Source organism: Pogoniulus pusillus, chromosome 29, assembly GCF_015220805.1.
Source record: "Pogoniulus pusillus isolate bPogPus1 chromosome 29, bPogPus1.pri, whole genome shotgun sequence".
Lineage (NCBI taxonomy): Eukaryota > Metazoa > Chordata > Aves > Piciformes > Lybiidae > Pogoniulus > Pogoniulus pusillus.
Genome location: NC_087292.1, coordinates 5323482 through 5344259, shown reverse-complemented (window position 1 = coordinate 5344259; position 20778 = coordinate 5323482). Strand labels below are relative to the sequence as shown.

Genomic DNA, 20778 nt, shown 5'->3' with positions numbered 1-20778 from the left:
ACGACACCTCACTTGGCCCTTTGGTTTCCCTTACAGCACAGAAACAGCTTCCCATGATATTTTTCTCTGCTCAGAGTTTGACTGTATCCTTTATAATGGCTGCTATTTTTGGCCTCTGGCCAAAACAACAACAACAACCACATAAAGAACAACAAACAACAGCAGAACCAACAAAATCTGACCCACACTAATGGATAGCAACAGGCAGAGACTGAGCCTCCAAATCCTGCCTCTGGAAACAGCAGCCCCTATGTGTGAGGCTCCACAAAGAGAAATAGGGACCAGGTTGAAAGATCCAGATGTTTCTGCTGCTAGCATCAGTCTTAGGTGTACCCTCTTTGAGGGACTCAAAAACATCCAGCAAGGTCCTGATAGAGGAAAATGCACAAGCCTGTGTCTGCTGCCTTTCCCTGGCTGAGTCACTAGGAATGTCACAAAGCTGGGGCCAGGTTTTCCTCAGTGTGCTGGTGCTGGCTTTTGTAGGGGACTCAGAGATGCTTGCAAAAGATGTGAGTAGCTGTTTGTGTTGTCACCCTGCCTTTGTCAGGAAATAACACGGCATGGAGAAGGAAAATGGACAGATGGGAGGTGGAGCTGGCTGAGATTGAGCCCTCCTGACAAGAAACACCCCAAAGGCAAACTGGCTGCCTCTGCTCAGAGAGATTCTTCCTCACAGCCTGCACAGATTAAATAACATCAAGAGAAAAATAACGTTGAAACCCCAAAACAAGAAGAAAACACAGACACACAAAAAAACCCCCAAACCCTGACCACAACAACCACCATGAAAACAAAACAGCAACCACAAAATTACCCCCCCAAAACCAAAACAAATCAAACAAAAACCCAAACAAAAAAACACAAACAAACAAAAAAACTCAAACCAAAATGAAAAAGAAGGAAAAAAAAAACAACCAACCATAAACCCAGAGATGAGCACAAACAAGAGAAAAAAAAGAGATGATATAAAGAGTCTGCAGGACTGAGGCATCATCTGCTCACAGGCTGCTTAGGGAGAGATGCTCTGCACACACCACTAACTGTTTATTGCAGACTATATTCTCTGCTTCCAAGCATCGTTTAGCAGCCAGGATAGGAGCAGGTACAGCAGTGGGAGAAGGTAGATCAGATTCAGGCAGCAGTTGTTAGTTCTGAAGGAACTGAGCTCACAGCAAGGAGCAGGGCTGGGGGCAGCAGAGCAAGTGAGGGGCATGGCATAAGGATGTGCCCCATGACCGAGCTGATGTGCTGGGTGTGCTCTCCTGGGCAAGGTCCTTGTTCTGCACTGCTTAGGAACACTCTGGGCTGGGCTGGGTGAGGCAAGCAAAGATGCTGCCTGAGCAGTCACCTCCATTACCCTGTGGCTGTAGATAATGTTCAGCTTCCTACAACTTGTGCTTTTTTTTCCCCTTTGGTCCTAATTTTGTTTCAAATCACAAAGACAAGGGGCAGGGGAAGGCAAACCTTGAAAGTAACAACATTCTGCTGGAGAATGAGAGCCAGTCTAGCGCTGGGGAGTACAAACCCCCAACACTTACCACCCTACAGCTGCTGCAGAAGAGGGTTTTTTTTCATTTGAAAGCTGAGATTAGAAAGCTTGTCACAAGTAATCCATAATTGTTTCCTATGAAATACAAACCCATGTTCATATATGAATCTGTAATTTGACAGTGATGAAGCCTTATGTATTAAGTCAATGAAAATGCCCTTTGAGCTCATGGGAACAATGCTGCTTGTGTAGTGAGCTGGGAATTTGGCATTGCAAGTACCCAATGGCTATCACTTAATTTTTTTCTGTCAGCAATGAAGACAAACTATGAGTTAAATTTAATTCCAACTTATTGGAAGTGTCTTTGTAACCACCTCGTGGTGGAAATTGCAAATGAATTTTCAGTTTAGAGATGACAATGGTTTGTCAGGGCTCTTCCTTTCTGGGAAATGAAAAATCACAGAAATGAATGTGCAAACTGTCCCCCAGAGTGCAGACCTGAAGTTGCCTGCTTGGCACACAGTGAGGTTAAAGCAAGAAGCCTTTCTTTAGGTTTTACACATTCTTGGGGTGGATTTTTTTTCCTTATCATAAGATATATTAATCTAAAATGACAACATTCCCAGCTCTCTGTAAGCTCTCTCTTTGTTTTATGTCCCCATAATTTAGGCAGCCATCTTGTGTTCAGCATAAAAAGAAATGAAAAGGAGGCATCCATTGTGGGCTTTCTCCTGGAGATTTTGCTTTTGGATTGTTTTCTCTGCTGTGGATCTCTTGGTGCAAAATGTTGCAGCTGTCTGATATGAACACCATCCTCTGCATTAATTCAGCTTCAATAGCCAGAGTGCAAACTGAACAGCAGCTTCTGTGATTCTATATCCATGAGGATATAGGAGGATACAGCAGGAGAAGGTGGAACCCAAGGCAGGGATGTTTGCCACGCTTTGCTTTCTTGGGGTGTTTCCAGCATGCTGGGCTACAGAGTGCAGTCCTCCTCCCCTCCAGAATCCCCTCACCCTGCACTGTGTGCTGACACCACTGCCTTTTCCTTCCCTACCCTTCCGAAATTCCCAGAGCTATTAAGTAGGGCACGGGAGCTGGTCCCAATCCAGCAGTTTATCTAATTGCCTTTTTATAGTATATTGTGCAACTCTTTATTATCCTGTCAGAGGTCTCCTGCGCAGTGCCAGAGGGGGATGAGGAGGCAGAGCTGGGATGAAGCTTGCTGCACAGCCACTCGTGGTGGAGAGCTGAGGAGGACGAGCTTGTGCGCCCCTGATGCTGCAGGGATGGTAACAGCCTGGGCAGTAAACCCAGGAGCTGCTTTTGGCCACGACTGAGATCAAGGTGGACCACTCCTGACTCCTGAGATCACATCTCTAGGTACCCACATACACATCTGGGAGGGGAGTGCTGCTTCTTCAGTGAGTATCCAGGCTGACCTACGTTAGGTCTGCTTTGAACAAGCTGGTCCTTGGATAAATGGGGCCGAGAAGGGTTCTCAGATGGTTAGGCAGAAGGCGCCCCCCCAGCATTCTCATCTCTGCTGCTGGCGGTGATGATACCCAGCAGAGAGCTTTAGGGGTGAGGGGAAATAAGCAAGGAGGCTAAGCAGGAACTGGGGGAGATCCACACCAGCATTCGGACACCCACGCCTCTCCTTTGCAGAGGAAGATGGAGCTGAGCATGCAGGAATTGGAAATCTCCTTTTTATGTGGCAGCACAGTGCAGCACAGTGGGTTTAAGGTAGTTCACAGCCCAGTGAAGCCCAGGGAGCAGGACTGAGCTAGGAGTGGTGCACATCCTGCTCCCAAATAATCACCCCTTCATGCAGCTGCCACTGCTCTGTTCCACCCAGTAACCTGGAAAGGGGCTATAGGGAGGGCTGGTGAAAGGCAGCCCACCCGGAGCTGGCCTTTCCTGCTTTCCTTTAATGATTTTTTTGAGCATGAATTGCTTTCCCCCCCTCAGTTTATTAATCAGAAGACCCAGCCACAACCTCCCGAGCCTGTTTTGCAGAGATAAGGCAGTCACTCCTCTGGCTGGGTCTGCCGGGGCCTGGGGAGGTTAGGGAGGGTCTGGGCTAGTTCTTTTCCTACCAGTGCTGCCCGGGAGGGAACGAGACCCTCAGTCTGCCCCAGGGAACAGCTGCCAGAACTCACAGCGACAGCCCCGGGCGCAGGGGAAAGCTCGTTTGCAGTCTTGCCCTCTCCTTTTAGCTTCGTCTGAAACAATTCGCAGCTCAAACGCCCCCCGGAGAGCCCCTAACCTTTGGATAAGGTTTGGCACCGGTATCCTGTTTGGGTTAATTAGGAGTTAGGGGGAGCCCAGGAGCGACGCAGCCTCCATCCATTCTTCCATTCCTCCATCCCTCCATCCATCCCACCGTCCCAGTATCTCCACCATATCCCTCCAGCGCCTCTTGCTCCCTCCACCCCGAGTCCCGGCGGAGCGGCTCGCTGCGGGCGGCGATGGGGAGAAGCCGAGGTAAACACCCTGATCCTCTTCTCCACCTCTCCGGGCTTTGCTTTCTTATCTTCCTCTGTTTCTTACCTCTATTTCCCCTTCTCTCGTCCCTTCCCCATTCTTTGGGCTTTATCCCTGCTTCTAGTCGCCGGTAGAAATTCGGGGGGGTGTGGGTGTGTTATCCCCAGCCACGGCTATAGAAAGTCTTTTTATCCCTCCTCTGGAAAAGGGGCAAGAAAGAGTCGCCCGCTGCCAAGGGCAGAGGGACCCCGTGGGGAGATGTTCCAAGCCCGGCAGCAAGGCAGGGTGCTGCGGGGGGTGGCCCCGAGGGCTCCCCGCCAGCCGCGATGGGGCCCGGTGGGTGCCGACTGGGCTTCCCGGCCTTAGAACCGGCCGGGGGGTTACCGTGTGGGCATGGAGGCACCCCGGCAGCCCCGCTCCTCAACTCCTGTACTCCTCGAATGCCTGCAGCCTCTGGACTGCTCGGTATCCGCGCACATCCCCTGCCTCTCCCGCACCTCGTTTCTTCGCTGTCCGCCAAGGCTGGGCAGGCAGCTGGGGCTCCACCGCGGGGTTTTGGGTGAGGGTCTCTCGGGCACTGTGGAATCCAGCAGCAGGAAAAAAGATCTCCGCCCAGAAAGCATCCCCGCCTGGAAAAGCGGTCTGAAACCGTGGGCGGGTACACGGTAAGGTGCCACGGTCCGCGCAAGAGCCCTGCACCGGGACACGCTGCTCTGTACCCGATGAAGCTGCGTAGATTTTCAAGCTCCCGGTTTTCTGGGAATTTCTTTTCCCTTTGGGTTTGGTTTGATTTGGGAGGGGTTGTTTGTTTGTTTGGTTTTTTTTTTTTTTTGCTTGTGGGTTTTTTTGGTTGGTTTTCCTAAGCGGTTTCTCCCGAGCCCAGCACATCCCTAACACGCTGGATGCTCAACGAGCTGCCCAAAGCCCGTCTCCACCACCAGTGACACCAGTGGCCGAGGACCCCATTCCCATCCCCGTCATCGAGGAGCGCTGAAGGGGGTAGGGGGGGAATGTGGCACGTTGCCCCAGCGGGGTCGTGCTGGGGCTGGCCGGGGGCTGTGGTTCCCAGCCAGGGAAGGGATGGGGTTTAGTGGGTACCAGGAGAGGAGAAAGGGAAGGTGTCAGGACTATTTTAGGAAATATTCACGCACCAGACAGCGGTTTGAGTGAATTTTCGTTTCTTCCTCCCTGATGCCCCCTGCAGCCTCCAGAAATCGGTGTCCTTTTGCGGCTTCTTTCATAATGAACTTCTCTTCTGGTCAAATAAATAAATAAATAAAAATATTAAGGAAAAAAAACCAACAACAAAAGGAACATAAACAAAAAACAAACAAACAAACAAAAAAACCAAACAAAGAGGTAAAAAATGTTGAAGGTTTGAATTGCTTCCAGAGGTGTCCAATGTGGCAGCCGTTTTCCAGCTCTGTAAAGAAACGAGACGGCGGCTGCGGCAGCCCAGGGCAGCGGTGTGAGCCCAAGCCCCCTGCATTCTTCTACGGTTCATTTTCACCCCCCTGCTCGGTTAAATCCCGGCCCCGCAGCACCTTAGTGTGGGCAGGGCGCTGCTAAACCCGGGGCGAAATCTGCCCGGCTTGGCTTTCTCGACCTATTTGTGCAGTGACATGTACTAATTCCTACGCGCAACCAAGGATGCGCTGAGCCGCCTGTCTCCCCTCGCACAGCAGCGCTCGCTATCAAAAAGCCCGCTTTTGGGGGAATTATCTGCTCCAGCATCCCCCCACCACGCCTAGAGCAGAGACTGAGACACCCCCTTAGGTGTATGAACTTTTGGGGTGACGCATTTCGATCGCTTTACACTCAATTTCCTTTTGATTTCTGGCAGGGAATAAAATAAAAGGGATGCTTAAAAATGGGGGTTGTTCACCACCTCAGCTCGGTGCCGCATCCCACCTGCAGCACTCTCTTCCCAACGATCATGGAATGGTTTGGTTTGGAAGGGACCTTAAAGATCATTTGATTCCAACGGTATTAGGACACAATTCAGCGCTGTTATTTTTCAACTCATCTGTAGTTTAAAACAAAATAACTATGGTTTATTTATTCACTTTTTTTACGTTCCAAAGCAGCAAATGAAACACAGATCCCCACTTTTTCTTTTTCCTTCTCTTCTCCCTCCCTTCCTCCCCTCCCCCGAGGAACAGCTATCTATTTTATAACACAACGATTGCGATGGCCCCCTCCCCCCCTTCAGCAGCAGAGGGGATTCACCCTCCCACACACCTCCCCGAAAAGCCAGCACTCCTCTTGCCACTGTCCTTGTCTCTGCCCCGACACAGGACGGGCATTTTCCGTCGCCGTTGTCCGCTCCCTTCAGAAGCGTTCTAAATAAACCTCGCCAAGGCTTTTCGCGACAGTTCAGTCCAAGCGTTTGGCAGCACAACGAAAATACCGATATTTTTATCAGAGAAAGAAGAACCTCTGCACTAGATGGTGAGGAGCAGCAGGAGGAACCTGCGGCCCAGCATCCCCGGGAGTGCCGGGTCCCGCAGCGCTCCAGAACGGTGCCGGGACCATTCCGCGGGCCACAGAAGCTACCCCCCCAGGTTGCGAGCCCCGCCTGGCACCGGGAACCCGTTTGCCTCCAATTTTGGACCCCTCAGATTGTTGAGAGTCGTTTCAGGCGGCTAAGCCCGTGTTCTCTGTGCGTGGATGTCCACTCCCCGCCGTGCTCTTTGATTCTCTGTCCCCACTGTCCCCACAGTCCCCACTGCTGCTCTCGGCCTCCCTAGGAGCCGCACGTTTTTGAGGGGAGAAAAAACCAAAAGGATGGGATGGGAGGAAGAATATTCCGTTAAGAAGCTGTCGAGAGCCGTTTGTCCGCCTCTTCAACGGTTGTTTTGTTGTTGTTTCATCGTGGGGAAGGAGATGGCTACCAGGTGTGGGGCAGGGTGTGGGGCAAGGCAGACAGCGCAGGAGATGCGGAACCTGTGCGGGGCTGGGGAGGGGGGAGGGGGGTGTCTGCCCTGCGGTGCTGCTGGCGGGGCCCGGCGGTCGTGGGTGGGGCGGGGAGGGGAAGGACAGGGGGGGAAGGCTGGGCTTGGCCGGGGAGGCTGGTACCTCCCCCAGAAATGCAGCAATTCTCTCCCCTCTCCCTCTTCTCTCTCCGCGAGGTGGGCGCACTGCGATGGAGACGCGACGAGCTCTGCCAGGGGCTCGTTTTGCCGCCCGTCTGCTGAGAGCCGCTGGCTGCTGACAACCTCCCCATCCCTTTCCCCATCCCTTTCCCCATTTCCGACCTGACTGTCGGCCCTCCACCCCCTCCTTTCAACCCGGTCCCACCGCGGAGCAGCGCGGAGCGGGCGGCGGGGCGGGCGGGCCCGCAGCTCCTCCGCAGCGGTGTCATGCCCCTGGGCACCCCGGCCAGGAGCCGCCCGCACTGCGCTGGGACGCGGAGGTAGCGGCTCGGAGCAGCCTCCCCCTCCTCAAAGCCCACAGCCGCCCCTCACCAGGCGCTGACGTCCCGGCCGCCGCCCCGTCGCTCCCCCTTGCCCCGTCGGGTCTCTCCGTCCCCGAAGCTGTCCCAGCAGCGGAGCCGACCAGCCATCCACCATGGCCACCCTCCTGCGCAGCAAGCTGTCCAACGTGGCCACCTCGGTGTCCAACAAGTCCCAGGCGAAGATGAGCGGCATGTTCGCCAGGATGGGCTTCCAGGCGGCCACCGACGAAGAGGCGGTGGGGTTCGCTCACTGCGACGACCTGGACATGGAGCATAGGCAGGGGCTGCAGATGGACATCCTGAAGTCCGAGGGTGGCGAGGAGGGGGGCGAGAGTCCCCTTGAAGGGGACATCCACTATCAGCGGGACGGCACCGGGCCTCTGCCGCCCTCCGCCTCCAAGGAGGCTGGAGTCTGCTCGGAGCTCTCCGGGCAGGGAAAGCCCAAGATCACGGCCTGGGAGGCGGGCTGGAATGTCACCAACGCCATCCAGGTACGGCCGCCACCGCGCTCCTTCCGCCGGGCACCGGGGAGGGCTCCCGGCTCCCTGCACCTCGTCCCGTTCCCCGCGCTTGGTCTCGATCCTCACTCTCCACTCCTGGTCCTGCACCCGGTCCCGCTCCCTGCTTCTGGTCCCTCTCTCTAGTCCTGTTCTCCGCTCCTGGTCCCTCTCCCGGCTCTGCTCCCGGCCCTGATCTGGTTTGCCAGCAGCCCCGGCATGATTCCAAAACCACTTCGGTGATAAGGGAGAAAAAATGAAAATTATTAAAAAAAACCCCAACAACAAACCCCCAGACATTCAAAATAGAGGGGAGAGAGAAACAAAAGGGGAGAAATGAAAGAAAAGAGAATGACAGAGAAAACTAGGGGAGGGAGGGGGGGGAGGGAAGAAAAAAAATAGTAAAAAGGGAAAGGAAGAAAACCCAAATGCAGATCTCTGCTTTGCCCTCATCACACAGTGCAGGGCCAGTGAGGGTGGGTAGATTTTGGGCCCCAAGTCTTGTGGGGCCAGACTGGGGGTGTCCCCTTCTGGCTGCCTCAGCACATAGATTAGAGTATGAGAGGTGGACCCCGGGAGATGCCCAGGTGGTCAGTGAGGATGCACTGAGGTGGCCCCAGGCTGTCCCCTTCAGAGGTCCCTGTCTCTGGGAGTGTGGATGCACTGGGTGGGGATGGAGAAGGTAGATCTTGGGGTGAAGCTTGAATACCAAAACCGTGGCGTCTTGCTCTGGGTGCTCTGGGGTGCTATTCTGCGGGTGTGATGGCACGGCTGTGACTGCGGGGGTGGCACGTCAGAGAGGAAGGGGGTGGGGGTGCGTGTGGTGACATCGCATGTGGCTGTGATTGCGTGGCGTGACTCTGTGCCCGGCTGCGTGGGTGTGATGGAGCACAAGCGAGGCAGCCAGCGTGATGTGGCTGCGACTGCGGCTGCGTGTGCCCAGGCGCCCGCCTGGCTGCCTCCCTCAGACGAGCAACCCGGTTTCCATTTTGTTTCTTCCAGGGGATGTTTGTGCTGGGCCTGCCCTATGCCATCCTTCACGGTGGATACCTAGGACTCTTTTTAATCATTTTTGCCGCGGTGGTTTGCTGCTACACTGGGAAAATCCTTATTGCCTGTCTCTATGAGGAGAATGAGGATGGGGAGATAGTCAGGGTGAGAGACTCCTACGTGGACATAGCGAACGCGTGCTGTGCGCCTCGCTTCCCCACCCTGGGAGGCAGGGTGGTGAATGTGGCTCAGATCATTGAACTGGTCATGACCTGCATCCTCTATGTGGTGGTCAGTGGGAACCTGATGTACAACAGCTTCCCCAACCTGCCCGTCTCCCAGAAGTCGTGGTCCATCATTGCCACGGCAGTGCTCCTGCCCTGCGCGTTCCTGAAGAACCTGAAGGCAGTCTCCAAGTTCAGCTTGCTCTGCACGCTTGCCCACTTCGTCATCAACATCTTGGTGATCGCCTACTGCCTCTCCAGGGCACGTGACTGGGCCTGGGACAAAGTCAAGTTTTACATTGATGTGAAGAAGTTTCCCATCTCCATTGGCATCATTGTCTTCAGCTACACCTCTCAGATCTTTCTGCCTTCCTTGGAGGGGAACATGCAGAATCCCAAGGAGTTTCATTGCATGATGAACTGGACTCACATCGCAGCTTGCATCCTTAAGGGACTCTTTGCTTTGGTTGCCTATCTGACCTGGGCTGATGAGACCAAGGAAGTCATTACAGACAACTTGCCATCCACCATTAGGGCAGTAGTCAACATTTTCTTGGTGGCCAAAGCCTTGCTGTCATACCCCTTGCCGTTCTTTGCAGCTGTGGAAGTCCTAGAGAGGTCCCTTTTCCAAGATGGAAACAGGGCCTTCTTCCCCAACTGCTATGGAGGCGACGGGCGGCTCAAATCCTGGGGGCTCACCCTCAGATGTGCCCTGGTAGTTTTCACCCTGCTCATGGCTATCTATGTCCCACATTTCGCCCTCTTGATGGGTCTCACTGGGAGCCTCACAGGCGCAGGGCTCTGTTTCCTGCTCCCCAGTCTTTTCCACCTCAAACTCTTGTGGCGGAAGCTCCTGTGGCACCATGTCTTCTTTGATGTGGCTATTTTCGTTATAGGTGGCATCTGCAGTGTCTCTGGGTTCATCCACTCTTTAGAAGGCCTGATAGAGGCCTTCAGAACCAACGCTGAAGATTAAGGAGGGGCCAGAGCTGGCTGCAGTAAGAGAATTGCATCGAACATCTGCATAGCCAAATAATTCTGCATCCCTTTAATGGCAAGAGTCATTATTTTCGTTACGTGCATCCCACAAATTCTCTGCCGCAGAAGCTGCAAATGAAGAGAAAAGAAGAAGAGAGAGAAATATTGTCCCCGCTGCCATTTTAACTGAGCAAAGATTTAAATCTATTTTTGTGTTATTTAGAGATTTTGGAAGGAAATGATGAGGTGCCCTGCCCCAGTCTCCTCACTTGTTGCCTGAAGCTTGGCCCCACAGCCCCCCCCCCCCTCCGGCCCCCCCCCCCGCGAATGGCCCGTTGGGAAGCAGTCGCAGCTTTCAACACTCCTCACAGATATGCAATTCAGTGTTTCAGGAGCTGAAACACAGCTGCCGATCCGATGGGATTGGGCTCACCGACGGGAGCACACCCAGCCGTAGGCGCTGGGAGCAGGGACCTTCATTTATACCCACTGTGAGATGGATGGAGGTGAGACCCAGATTGTATGACCAGCCCCCAACGAGTCCAAGCAGTGGCTGCTGAGCAGCGATGCCGGTTAGCTGCAATGTTTACACCCTAGTCACACCCATGTCAGGATTGCTTCGTCCTTCCATCCCAATCCACACCCAGGAACAGGCGCTTCCCGCCGACGACCTTGAAATCACAAGCCTGGAGTCCACTTTGTCGGTGGCTTTTCATTTCGTTTTCACACCTGTCCTTTCTACGTGATTGGAAGTTAAACAAACAAAACAAAAGGAAGCAATTAATAGGTTATTGTTGGATTTGACATCGTTCAGGATACAGGAACAAAAAAAAACAAACCCCATCCCTCCGACACGATTCATTCTGTGCAATCTACCAGATCCGTGGAGCTGTTTCCGATGTACGTGTGGTGTCATTGTGGTAAATAAGATGAAAAACAAAACAAATGTATATCTGAAAAAAGAAAAAAAAGAAACACACACCTCTATCTTTAACATATAATGTGGTACATAAATATATCGAACAATAAAAGAGAACATAGTCGATGAGGCTGGTTTGCTTCGTGGTGCGGCTTGGAGGTGCTGGGCAAGGGCAGAGGGAGGTTTGTGCTCCCCGTGCTTGTTTGCATGGAGGGGGTAGCGATGGTGGTGATGGAAGGGCAGAATCTGGGTTGTTAGCAACGGTGGGTTGAGTGTTTGTTAGAGGTAGAACATGTGTATTTTGGGAAGAGGTCATCCTACACTTGCGGATGGGTTCTCTCCCAGTTCTGGCTCTACCCCAGAGTTCTCAGACTCCAGGGATGGATGGTGTTTGCACCCCAAGGTTTTTAGTTTTGTGAGGGAGGGGAAAATAATCCTTAGTGGGGAATAAATGCAATAGGATGTTTGGGGGATTCCTTGGTTTGGATCAAACTCACTCCACCCTGCCCGTGGGTGTGGAGTGTGGGCTGATCCCTGCAGAAGGGGCAGTTTAGATCAAACTCATTCTACCCTGCCCGTGGGTGTGGAGTGTGGGCTGATCCTTGCAGAAGGGGCAGTTTGTATCAAACTCACTCCACCCTGCCCGTGGGTGTGGAGTGTGGGCTGATCCTTGCAGAAGGGGCAGTTTGGATCAAACTCACTCCACCCTGCCTGTGGGTGTGGAGTGTGGGCTGATCCCTGCAGAAGGGGCAGTTTGGATCAAACTCATTCCACCCTGCCTGTGGGTGTGGAGTGTGGGCTGATCCCTGCAGAAGGGGCAGTTTGGATCAAACTCATTCCACCCTGCCCGTGGGTGTGGAGTGTGGGCTGATCCCTGCAGAAGGGGCAGTTTGGATCCTCGGCAGGGATCAGCCCCACGCTCCACACTCATGATCAAAACCACTTCGATTTCTACCCATTTTAAAGCCACAATGGGTAACTCGTCCACCCCCTGCCACTGCACAGTGAGAATGAAGATGAAGGAGGGAAGTCTTGGTAGCACCCCAGGCACAGCAGATATTCCCAGATACGGCCCCTTAAATTGTGTCAGACCCTGGTAGAACTTGGGAATCCCCTTCCTCTGCCCTGCCTGTGCTGGAGGAACTTCCCCCGATGGCAACGGGCAGCTCCGCAATGCGGTACCAGGGAGGGGGTTGGCACAAGCCAGGGAAAGGGGCTGCAGGCAGGAGGGGGGGTGATGTCCTTTGCTGGAGAAACCAAGATTTTGGGTTGTTTCCTGAGCAGGCTCTGAAAAGAGAACACAGTGGAGTTGTGGGGTTTATTCTGTGGGGAGACAGGGATGTGTGGTGTTGTGGATGGGTGTGGGGGGCATGGTGGCGGGAATGCTGCCCTTCCTCCTCCCCTCTCCCCCCAGTGAGCCACGTTTCTCTCTTTTTCTGAGGGTATTCAGTTGTTTCTCACCCTCATTCTCAGCCGTAGAGCCACTCTCATCATCTTCATCCCCATTATCACTCCTATACCCATTCACTATATTCATCCTCATTCTCAGTCCCTATTCCCATCTTCGCCGTCAACACCATCTCCACCTGGTGCAGACAATCAGGGGTGATTACCGGCACCGGCAGCCACCGGCAGCCACCGGCAGCCCACGATAACCTCACCCCCTCAGCAGACTGACTGTTGCAAGGGGTCCCTGCCCTCTGGCAGCCCGGGGCCTCCTTAGTCCAGCCTCGGAGCCAGCCCAACGATGCCCCCCTCCCCCTATCCCACCACCAGAAGACAGCTCAGACAGTGGAGATGGGCGAGGAGCCTCTCCTTCATGGTGCCTGCTGCTTTTAATCCTGCCCCGGGCTCTCTGTTCCAGCTCTGTTCTCTCGCCAGGGTTCTGCACAGGGACCAGCATGAGAGGAGATCCAGCCCATCCTGTCCCTTACTTGGATAGGACTGAGATAACCTCTTGGATGCTGGGAGTAAGCAGAGAGCCGAGAAGCCCTGGCAGGTTAACTCGCTCCTCTGCCCATCTGTGGTTCGCACCTGCTTTGCCCGCAGTGGTTTCAGGGTCGTTGTCTCCCCGTGTTTCCCTCTGGGGCTGCGGGAAGCAGAGGGATGCCGCCGGGCCCATGGATACAGCCATGCTGCAGAGCAGCTTGCTCGCCTCGCCTCGCCTTGCAGGCAGCTGCTGGCCCTTGGCTTGGATGCTCACAGACTCACCTATCCTGTCTGGTTATGTTTTTCAGGGCCCAAAGGTTCACACGATGATGGAAACAGTTGTATCAAGCTTTAACTTTGCAGAGGATTTAAACTGAATTCAGTTTTTCGTATTTTCTTCTTCCTTTCACTTTTCCCCCTTGTGAAGAGAAACAGCTCCAGCTTTCAGTGCATCTGGAGCCACAGGATGATTTGTGCCTTTTTGTGACAACGGGGGGGAAAGTCAGGGCAGCTGAGGGCTTCTTATTCCCACAACTCTATGATCCCAGGAGTGTGCAAGCAGAGGATGCCCTCAGGCTCTGCAAGGACACCTCAAGCCCTTTGAACCCCTCCAAAGCCTGCTTCCTTAGGGAGCACCAGCGGTCACCTGGATGCAGGGACTCTGCAAAGCACCTCTGCAGCCCCCATGACACCTGGGCGCCAGGAATGAGCTGCAGGGATGACAGGGCATCTCGGTGCCTGGCTGCAGCTCCGAGCTGTGGCAAAGCCAGCGACTGTCCCGAGAGCCCCAGCGGGTTTGTCTCGCTGTCAGCTCTGCTGCGTGTCTCGGCCGGCTGCAGCTGCACGCTGGCGGCTGCCGTGCGGCCAGAGCCGCAGCGATAAGCCCAGGCTTTGTCCTCTAAACTTGTCCGCGGCTGGAACGAGGGCGGCTGTTGGCGCAACCCTTGTGACTGGGGCTTGAAATGCAGCAGACAGCCCCCTCCAGCCGCAGCAGACATGTTTGATGCTGTGCTGCTGGTGGGGACGGGCCTGTGAGAACCTGGGCTGGGGGAGATGTGCAGCACTTAAAGCAGGGGATGCAGCAGGGTGAGCAAAACAAATAATCCCCCAAACAGCAGCAGGTTTAACTTGGATAAAGCAGCAATCTTCTGAAAAGCCAGCACGGTGGGGAAGTCTGATCTCTGTTCCAAATGGCTTTTGTCTGCAGCTTCATAGCTTCTGGTCATGTGCTGCAGCAATCCTCTAAACCTCCTCGTTTTGCAAACCAGACAAACAAAGGCTCTCTCTGCTCTAGCAGGGATGGATTTGGAGCTGTTCAAGGCAAGATTGGACGTGGCACTTGGTGCCACGGTCTAGCCTTGAGCTCTGTGGTAGAGGGTTGGACTTGATGATCTGTGAGGTCTCTTCCAACCCTGATGATACTGTGCTACTGTGTGATTTAGTTCTCTCTGTGTCTTTACAATTCTTCAAACACTATAGGGACCTCTGTTTGGGTTTGTTCTCCCAAGACATGAGGGTAATACCAGATCTCTGTTATCCTCACACACCCCCATGGTGTGCCACCCCTCAGTCTGCTCCTCTCCACATGCTGCCACTGGTGCTGAAGCTCACAGAGGAGCAGCTATGGCTCTGTCTTCTCCTCATGCACAAAGGGAGCTTGAGATCTGGGCTGCTGTGGCAGTTGTCTGCTTTGTTTCCAAATCATGTCTTGCAGACTTTCAGATAATGCTCCAGATAGTCTCCATCATCTGATTTTTACATGGCTGCCCCCCTCTATGTATTCAGATCCCACCTCAGCTCATCCTTTTGCTTTTGTGATAGCCTCCCCATCCAGTGACCACTTTTCTTTCTCCTCTCTGCTTTGGGATGTACAGGCCCAGCTGGGTTGGCCATGTTCTGATGACACCAGCAGCCTGGCAGGAACTCATGTTCTCCCAAAGCTGTGGGACCTGTCACCCCTCTACATCATGGTCCACTCCCACAAGACAGGCAGGTGCACAAGAGCCTCTGAGGCTGAAATACTTTCCTGGGCAATCAGAAAATGTCCCCTTCAAAGGAAGTTTGTGTCTTTGCTGAGGAGCTGGGCGGTGCAGCAGCCACCAGCAGTGGCTCAAACAACATGCTCAACCACCAAGCTGTCATTTTGGCACCCACCTCTGCAGGAATGTGGTGACTGCCAGTGCTGGGCATCTGCAGAGGGGAAGAGAGAGGAACAGGGAAGGTGGAAGGCATGAATGGAGGATAGTAGATTTTGGCTCCAAGAGGGTTCCTCTGTGCCTATGTGACTGGGCCCTCATTAGCTGCTAAAGTGCTTCTTCCTCTGTGTGCGTGGTCCAGGATGGGATACATAGAGCCAGAGGGAGGTCACACTGGAGCCAGAAGTGGAGTGGTAGGGCTGTCACACCTGCAGAGTCCAAGCAAATAGCAGTCCCCGTGCATCCCACCTTGGATGCAGTTCTACGAGGGGCTGTGGCTCCACCTCGCCCAGCTCGTTCCTTGCTGGCAGGCTCCGTGGGTTGCGGGTGGGTTAGCAATGAGTCGTGTCCACTCCAGGAGGTCTTGCCCGTGTTTGGGAGGTGACCCATGGCTCATTACCGCTGCTAGGACTTGGCATGTGACCCAACACAATCTCCGGGGAACAGAGCACTTTGTTCTGACCCTTTGCACTTCCCTGCCCGCCAGCTGCCCTCTAATCCCCCCTAGAGAAGGATTTTCCTCTCCCACCGCAGCTCCCGGTGCCCCGGCCCCGGTGGCAGGGTAATCATTTACTTCCTGCCACAAGCCACTCCTGCGGACTTTTGCTTCGACCTTCAGCCCGAATCGCCAAAACACAGAGCAGGGGAGGGAGAGAGGTCCCGGCGGCGTCCCACGGCCGAGCGCGGCAGCAGTGCCCGCGGCAGCAGTGCCCGCGGCAGCAGTGCCCGCTGCTCCCACTGCCGGAGCCCACGAGTCCGGCTCCCACGCCTCGCTCTGCAGGTAACGACCGCTTGCTCTCTCTGGGATGATCCTGACTTTTCCCTCTCTTCACCTGGACTTGAACCCCAAAGTGGGAGGCAGAAGAGTTTTGTGAAGGACCTGTCCCTTGCTGGCCCATGGGAGAGCTGCTCTCTGGGGTCTGACTCAGGGTCAGCAGCTGGAAGTGGAGGAGGTTTGTTTCCCAGCTCTGGAGATATTCAGAGAGAAGATGAGCAGCCTCCTTGCTCCCCCTTGGAAATACTGTGCTCGGTGGAAAGGTTTTCTGCATTAAGTGTTCTTCCCCAAAGAAATTTCCATCAGAAGGAGCTTCCACCACCCCGTTTGTGTCTGCAGCTCTCTGTCAGTTCACCTCTCTGGGTGAGCTCCTAGAGGGAGCAGCTACAAATGCCCCCAACCCTGGTTAGTTTCAGGAGCTGGCAGATCAGCAGAGGTAGCTGGTGACCAGCTGTGTGTCCCTCCATGTCCTTGAGCCACCTGCACAAGGAAAGGAGGCTTGTGCTGCATGGGGTGTTTGAAGCCAGCCTCAGAAGGGTGAAGTTTGCACCAGGAATTTCAGGTAATTTTGGCTGTGGTCTCCTGGGCTGAGCTCTGTGTCTTGTAGCCCTTCAATGGGGCATCTTTGACATGCTCGCTGGCACGGGGTCAACAGCCCAAGGGCTGTTCCTGCTCAGCACCAGAGCAGGGGAACAGAGGCAAGATCAACAGATTTCAGAGCAGATCTGCTGCTCTTTGCTTGGGGGCTCACAGGTCCTGACAATGCTGTGAGCAGTGCTTGGCCCAGCTTGGACTGGGCTGCCCACTGGATCCAGTGTATCTATATCTGCATATCTATGTATCTGTATCTATAGCTATATCTATATCATCTATATGCTGCAGACAACCTGTTTGTGCCAGCACCAGCTGCTCCCCAGGTTTGGTATGTGGATAAAAAGGGTGAAACCTCACATCCCATACAGCAGAGCTGGAGCTGCAGCTCTCGGGGATGGGGTTGGAATGGGGCTAATATGCAGGAGCATTCCCAGGGATGCTTTACTTACAAGCATTCCTAATGAAGCCAGCACTGTGTCAGCAGAGAGGGGCCTGGTTTTAGGCTCTCTGAGCTGTCCCCAGGCTGCTAAGTCCTGCTTAATCTAGCCAGCAAGCTGCCTCTCTGCCCTTGTCCCCACCAGCCTGGTGACACCTGGGGCTTGAGCTGTGGGTGGTGATCCTAAGTGTGCACCTTGCATCAGACTGACTTTGCAGAAGAAAAGAGAGGCTCAGCCCCACAAAAAAGAGTTGTTGTTGCTTTTTTAAGATAGTCTCTGAAATATAACCTGTAATTGCCCTGAAGTCCTGCTGGGGAGGGGAAGAGGGGAGAGGGGAGGAGAGGAGAAGGTACAGCAAGCATGAGAATTGCACCATCCCTAAGGGCAGGGCTGCCCAGCCAGGAAAGGAAGGCTTGCTTAGAGTCAGGCTGCTCCCAGTTTCATGCTATTTATTCACTGAGGCTGTGCCTACACATTAAAAAAATCAACTTTGGGAGCAAGAAAGTCCCAGCCAACAAATTTGGTGGCGGTAATTGGATGAGGCAATGTAAAGGCTTTAGAGGAGATCAGCAATGTTCTGTCACATCCATATTTGTAGAAGTGGAGACACAGAATGTTTCAGGAATTGCTCACATCCACCTTGGAATAAAATCATGATCCCAAGTGGCCTCTTCTTTGCTCCTTTCACAACATAGGAAACTTCCCAGCATATATGTGGGAGAGTCCAGGGCAATGCCAGAGGCTGAGCAGTGGCCTTTTAAAGTGCAAAGAGAAAAAAAAGAGGGGAAATAATTTTATTTTAAAGAACTCCAGTGGTCACCAATAGTCTTTAATGAATCCTCTTAAGATGAACAAATAGGCTCTGACCTTTTAAAGAATATCCTGTCCTATCTTATCCCATCCTTATTCTATCCTATCCTATCCTACCCCTATGCTGTTTCTCAGCCAGCAAAGCTGAGTAGCCAAACCTTACATCACCTTCCACTGCAGGTCGATAGAGAAATGTTTGTTTTAATCTTATCTGGCCCTTTCCCTGCAATCCTGATTGCTCAGGTTTCACTTCGAGGATCCTTTTATGGTTTGATGATGGATATTGCCAGATAGGGAGCTGCAGAGAGGACACCTTTCCTTGTGAAACAGTGTATACAACATTCTAACACAGAGCGAGGGAGGTACTGCTCTGTGCTTAAAGACAATGGGCGCGTTGGCGTCAAACTGGACATGGCCTGCCCTGGGGAGGTTGTAAGTGTGGCTTCCCCAAGGTAAGCAGTACCAGCCAAGGTTTGCCCCCAGCAGGAGGGATCAGACTTAGCCATGGAGACCCATGCAGCCCTGGGCCCTGTGCAGGGCTGTGGAAGTGAAAGCAGCTTTCCCTCCCCACGGGGGGAAGGGAAATACGCCAGTGCAGCTATAAAAATCACCATTCTGTGGCCAGGGCTTGCTCTCACCATGGTCTGACCACGTCCAGCCCAGGCAGAGGACATGCAGGAAAGGGGTTAAGTCACCCGAGAGCTGCTGATCACCTCTGGACCCAAGTCCAGCCAAGAGGTTTTTCCTGGCACAGATGTGCAGTGTGGAGGGCAGGGAAGCAAGCCCTGCAGAGCTGAGCAGCCCTGGCCAGCCCCTGTGCTGACTCCAGCAGGGCTCTGCCTGCACTAGAATTGCTTCATTCTCTGTAGGACCCTGTGAGTGTTGGGCTGGGGAACAGGCCAAGGCCAGTCCTGTGTGAGGGGTGTGTGGCCATGCCTGGAGCACCTCCACGTGCCTGTATGATGTATGTGCCCTGGAAGTGCTCTCAACCCTGGCAGCCCCTTCAGGGGGCACTAAGGTTGGGCAAGGGGCTAGAGCTGCTACTGCTAAATGTGGCTGTGGATATACTCGGGCAGGATTGCCTGGGTGGGCAGCATGCTCACATCTACCTGCCCCACTCATGTCCTCCATCATGATGGGGGCAACTTCTTACCCAGGGCACCTCTCCAGGGAGTCATGGGGCTCTCCAGGGCAAAGCCCTGTCCCTGCCTGATGTTGATTCCCCCAGTTTGCCCTATGCTGGGGACTTACTGATGGCCTGTATGTCTCAGTGGTTCCAGGGAATGCCTTCTGTGTCAGGGAGCCACTGGTGCCAGGACAGTCACTCTGAGTCCTGGGTGGATGAATCTGGTCTCAGCTCTTCAAGAGCATCTAAGAACAAAATCCTTTCTCTAGAGCAGGAATCTGTGAGCTGAACAGTTGGAGGGCAAGTGTCTTCTGTTGTATAGAAGCCAAGCAGCCTGCCAATACCACCAGCCAGCTCTCTTCCAGTGCCCTTCTTCAGCCAGTCCCAAAGCACTTTCCAGAGGAGTGCAATGAAAGAGACACTGGAGCAGTGGCAGAGCACCCCAGTGATCTCCACCAGACCAACTGCTGGGTGGGTGCTGGCCAGACAAGGGTCAGGGAGCTGGCTCCAAGTTGCAGGGCTGTGCAGAGCTGTACCCAAGAGTTTGCTTCTGCTCTTACTCCTGTGCTTTTCACCACTGCAGCTGGAGAAACATCTGTGTGAGCTGCTTCCCGAGGAGGCCCTGTGCTGGTTGCTGATCTCCTGCCCAGCTGTGAGGAGAAGGGACTATTTTGGCTGGCTTTATGAACGTGGCCTGGATGGAGCCCTCCTCCACTGCCTTGGGGAAGACGAAGGGTAATGCTCCCAGCTGGTACAGTGACACTAATCCCTGGGGATGGTGAGGGCACGGATGAGACTTCCCCACAGAGGTATCCCACCAGCACTGGGCTGTGGAGCACCTGGCAGAGAACAGAACCCCACTGCAGGCTGGTACAGTGGCACTAATCCCTGGGGATGGTGAGGGCATGGAAGAAACTTCCCCACAGAAGTATCCCACCAGCACTGGGCTGTGGAGCACCTGGCAGAGAACAGAATCCCACTGCACATCTGGCAGGTGCAGACAGGGGCTCACCCTTCCCAGCAAGGTGGGCATGCAGTCCAGCTCCCATGGGACCTGAAGGGAGGCCAGGAGGGGGTTGTTTGTACAGCTTCACATCACAAGCACTGCCCTGAGTGACAGCCAGTGCGTGCAGAGCCCATGTGTGTCAGCAAACCCTACAAACAGAGGGGGCAGGGTGGACAAAGCCAACCCAGCCACTGCTTTGTCCATCACTATCTGTTATCATCACCAGCCACACTCCAGCCAATTCTGGCTGGTTAAAAACTTTTCCTTTGGGATCCTTCTGCTTTCTCTGTTTTGGATGGAAAATGTTTTGTTTTTAATTAAAGATGCCTTTGTGTGGAAAAATAAAACCAAGTAGACTTTGTCACTCATAGCAAGGGTTTTACTGAAGGAAACAAACCTGCAAGGTACTGCTTTGCATATGTAAGGTAGCTGCTGCAAGTGTTCTGAAACTCGACCGTTTCAGTGCAAGGAGGAGCCAAACAGGAGAAAACTGAAACATAACAGAAGATGCTTTTAAGAGCTGGCAGTGGTAATAGCTTGAGGATGTGGGCTGAGCAGAAAGTTCAGGCTTTAATCTGAGAGAGAACAGTATTTCAAAGAACTTGCTGCTGCCCCTCTCTCCTTACACATGGCAGTGGGCACATCAGATCACTCAGTTTCTTCCTGGTGGCTGTAATCTGGAGCTGGGGACCTGTCCTAGGGTGACCAGCCCCTCTGCTCCCACTGGTGAAGGCTGCTCAGACCTCTGCCTTGCACCTACCACTCAACAAGCTCTATAAGTTGGCTTGTCTCCTGTTGTATTTGTAGTGAAGAGAGGAAGAAGATATCCAGCCCTCCTTCAGTGCCTCCTTTTGCTCAGAGCTCA

At 53.7% G+C, this 20778-nt stretch overlaps 1 protein-coding gene and 1 long non-coding RNA gene across 2 annotated transcripts; both read left to right on the top strand.

Annotated features, from left to right (window-relative positions):
• Positions 1-3699: 3699 nt before the first annotated feature.
• SLC32A1 (solute carrier family 32 member 1) lies at positions 3700-11167 on the top strand. The gene is made up of 3 exons (XM_064167474.1): positions 3700-3976; positions 7108-7924; positions 8933-11167. The coding sequence occupies exons 2-3, from the start codon at positions 7547-7549 to the stop codon at positions 10118-10120; spliced, it is 1566 nt and encodes a 521-aa protein (XP_064023544.1). The 5' UTR covers positions 3700-3976; positions 7108-7546; the 3' UTR covers positions 10121-11167.
• A 4696-nt stretch (positions 11168-15863) lies between these two features.
• On the top strand, positions 15864-20260 carry LOC135188499 (uncharacterized). Its single transcript, XR_010307725.1, has 2 exons — positions 15864-15946; positions 19491-20260. It is a non-coding gene; the product is annotated as an uncharacterized LOC135188499 (long non-coding RNA).
• The last annotated feature ends 518 nt before the right edge of the window (positions 20261-20778 follow it).

Coding starts and splice junctions, on each gene's coding strand:
- SLC32A1 (XM_064167474.1), top strand. CDS start 7,547: ATGGCCACCCTCCTGCGCAGCAAGCTGTCCAACGTGGCCACCTCGGTG. Junction 7,925..8,932: donor ATGTCACCAACGCCATCCAG/GTACGGCCGCCA, acceptor TGTTTCTTCCAG/GGGATGTTTGTGCTGGGCCT.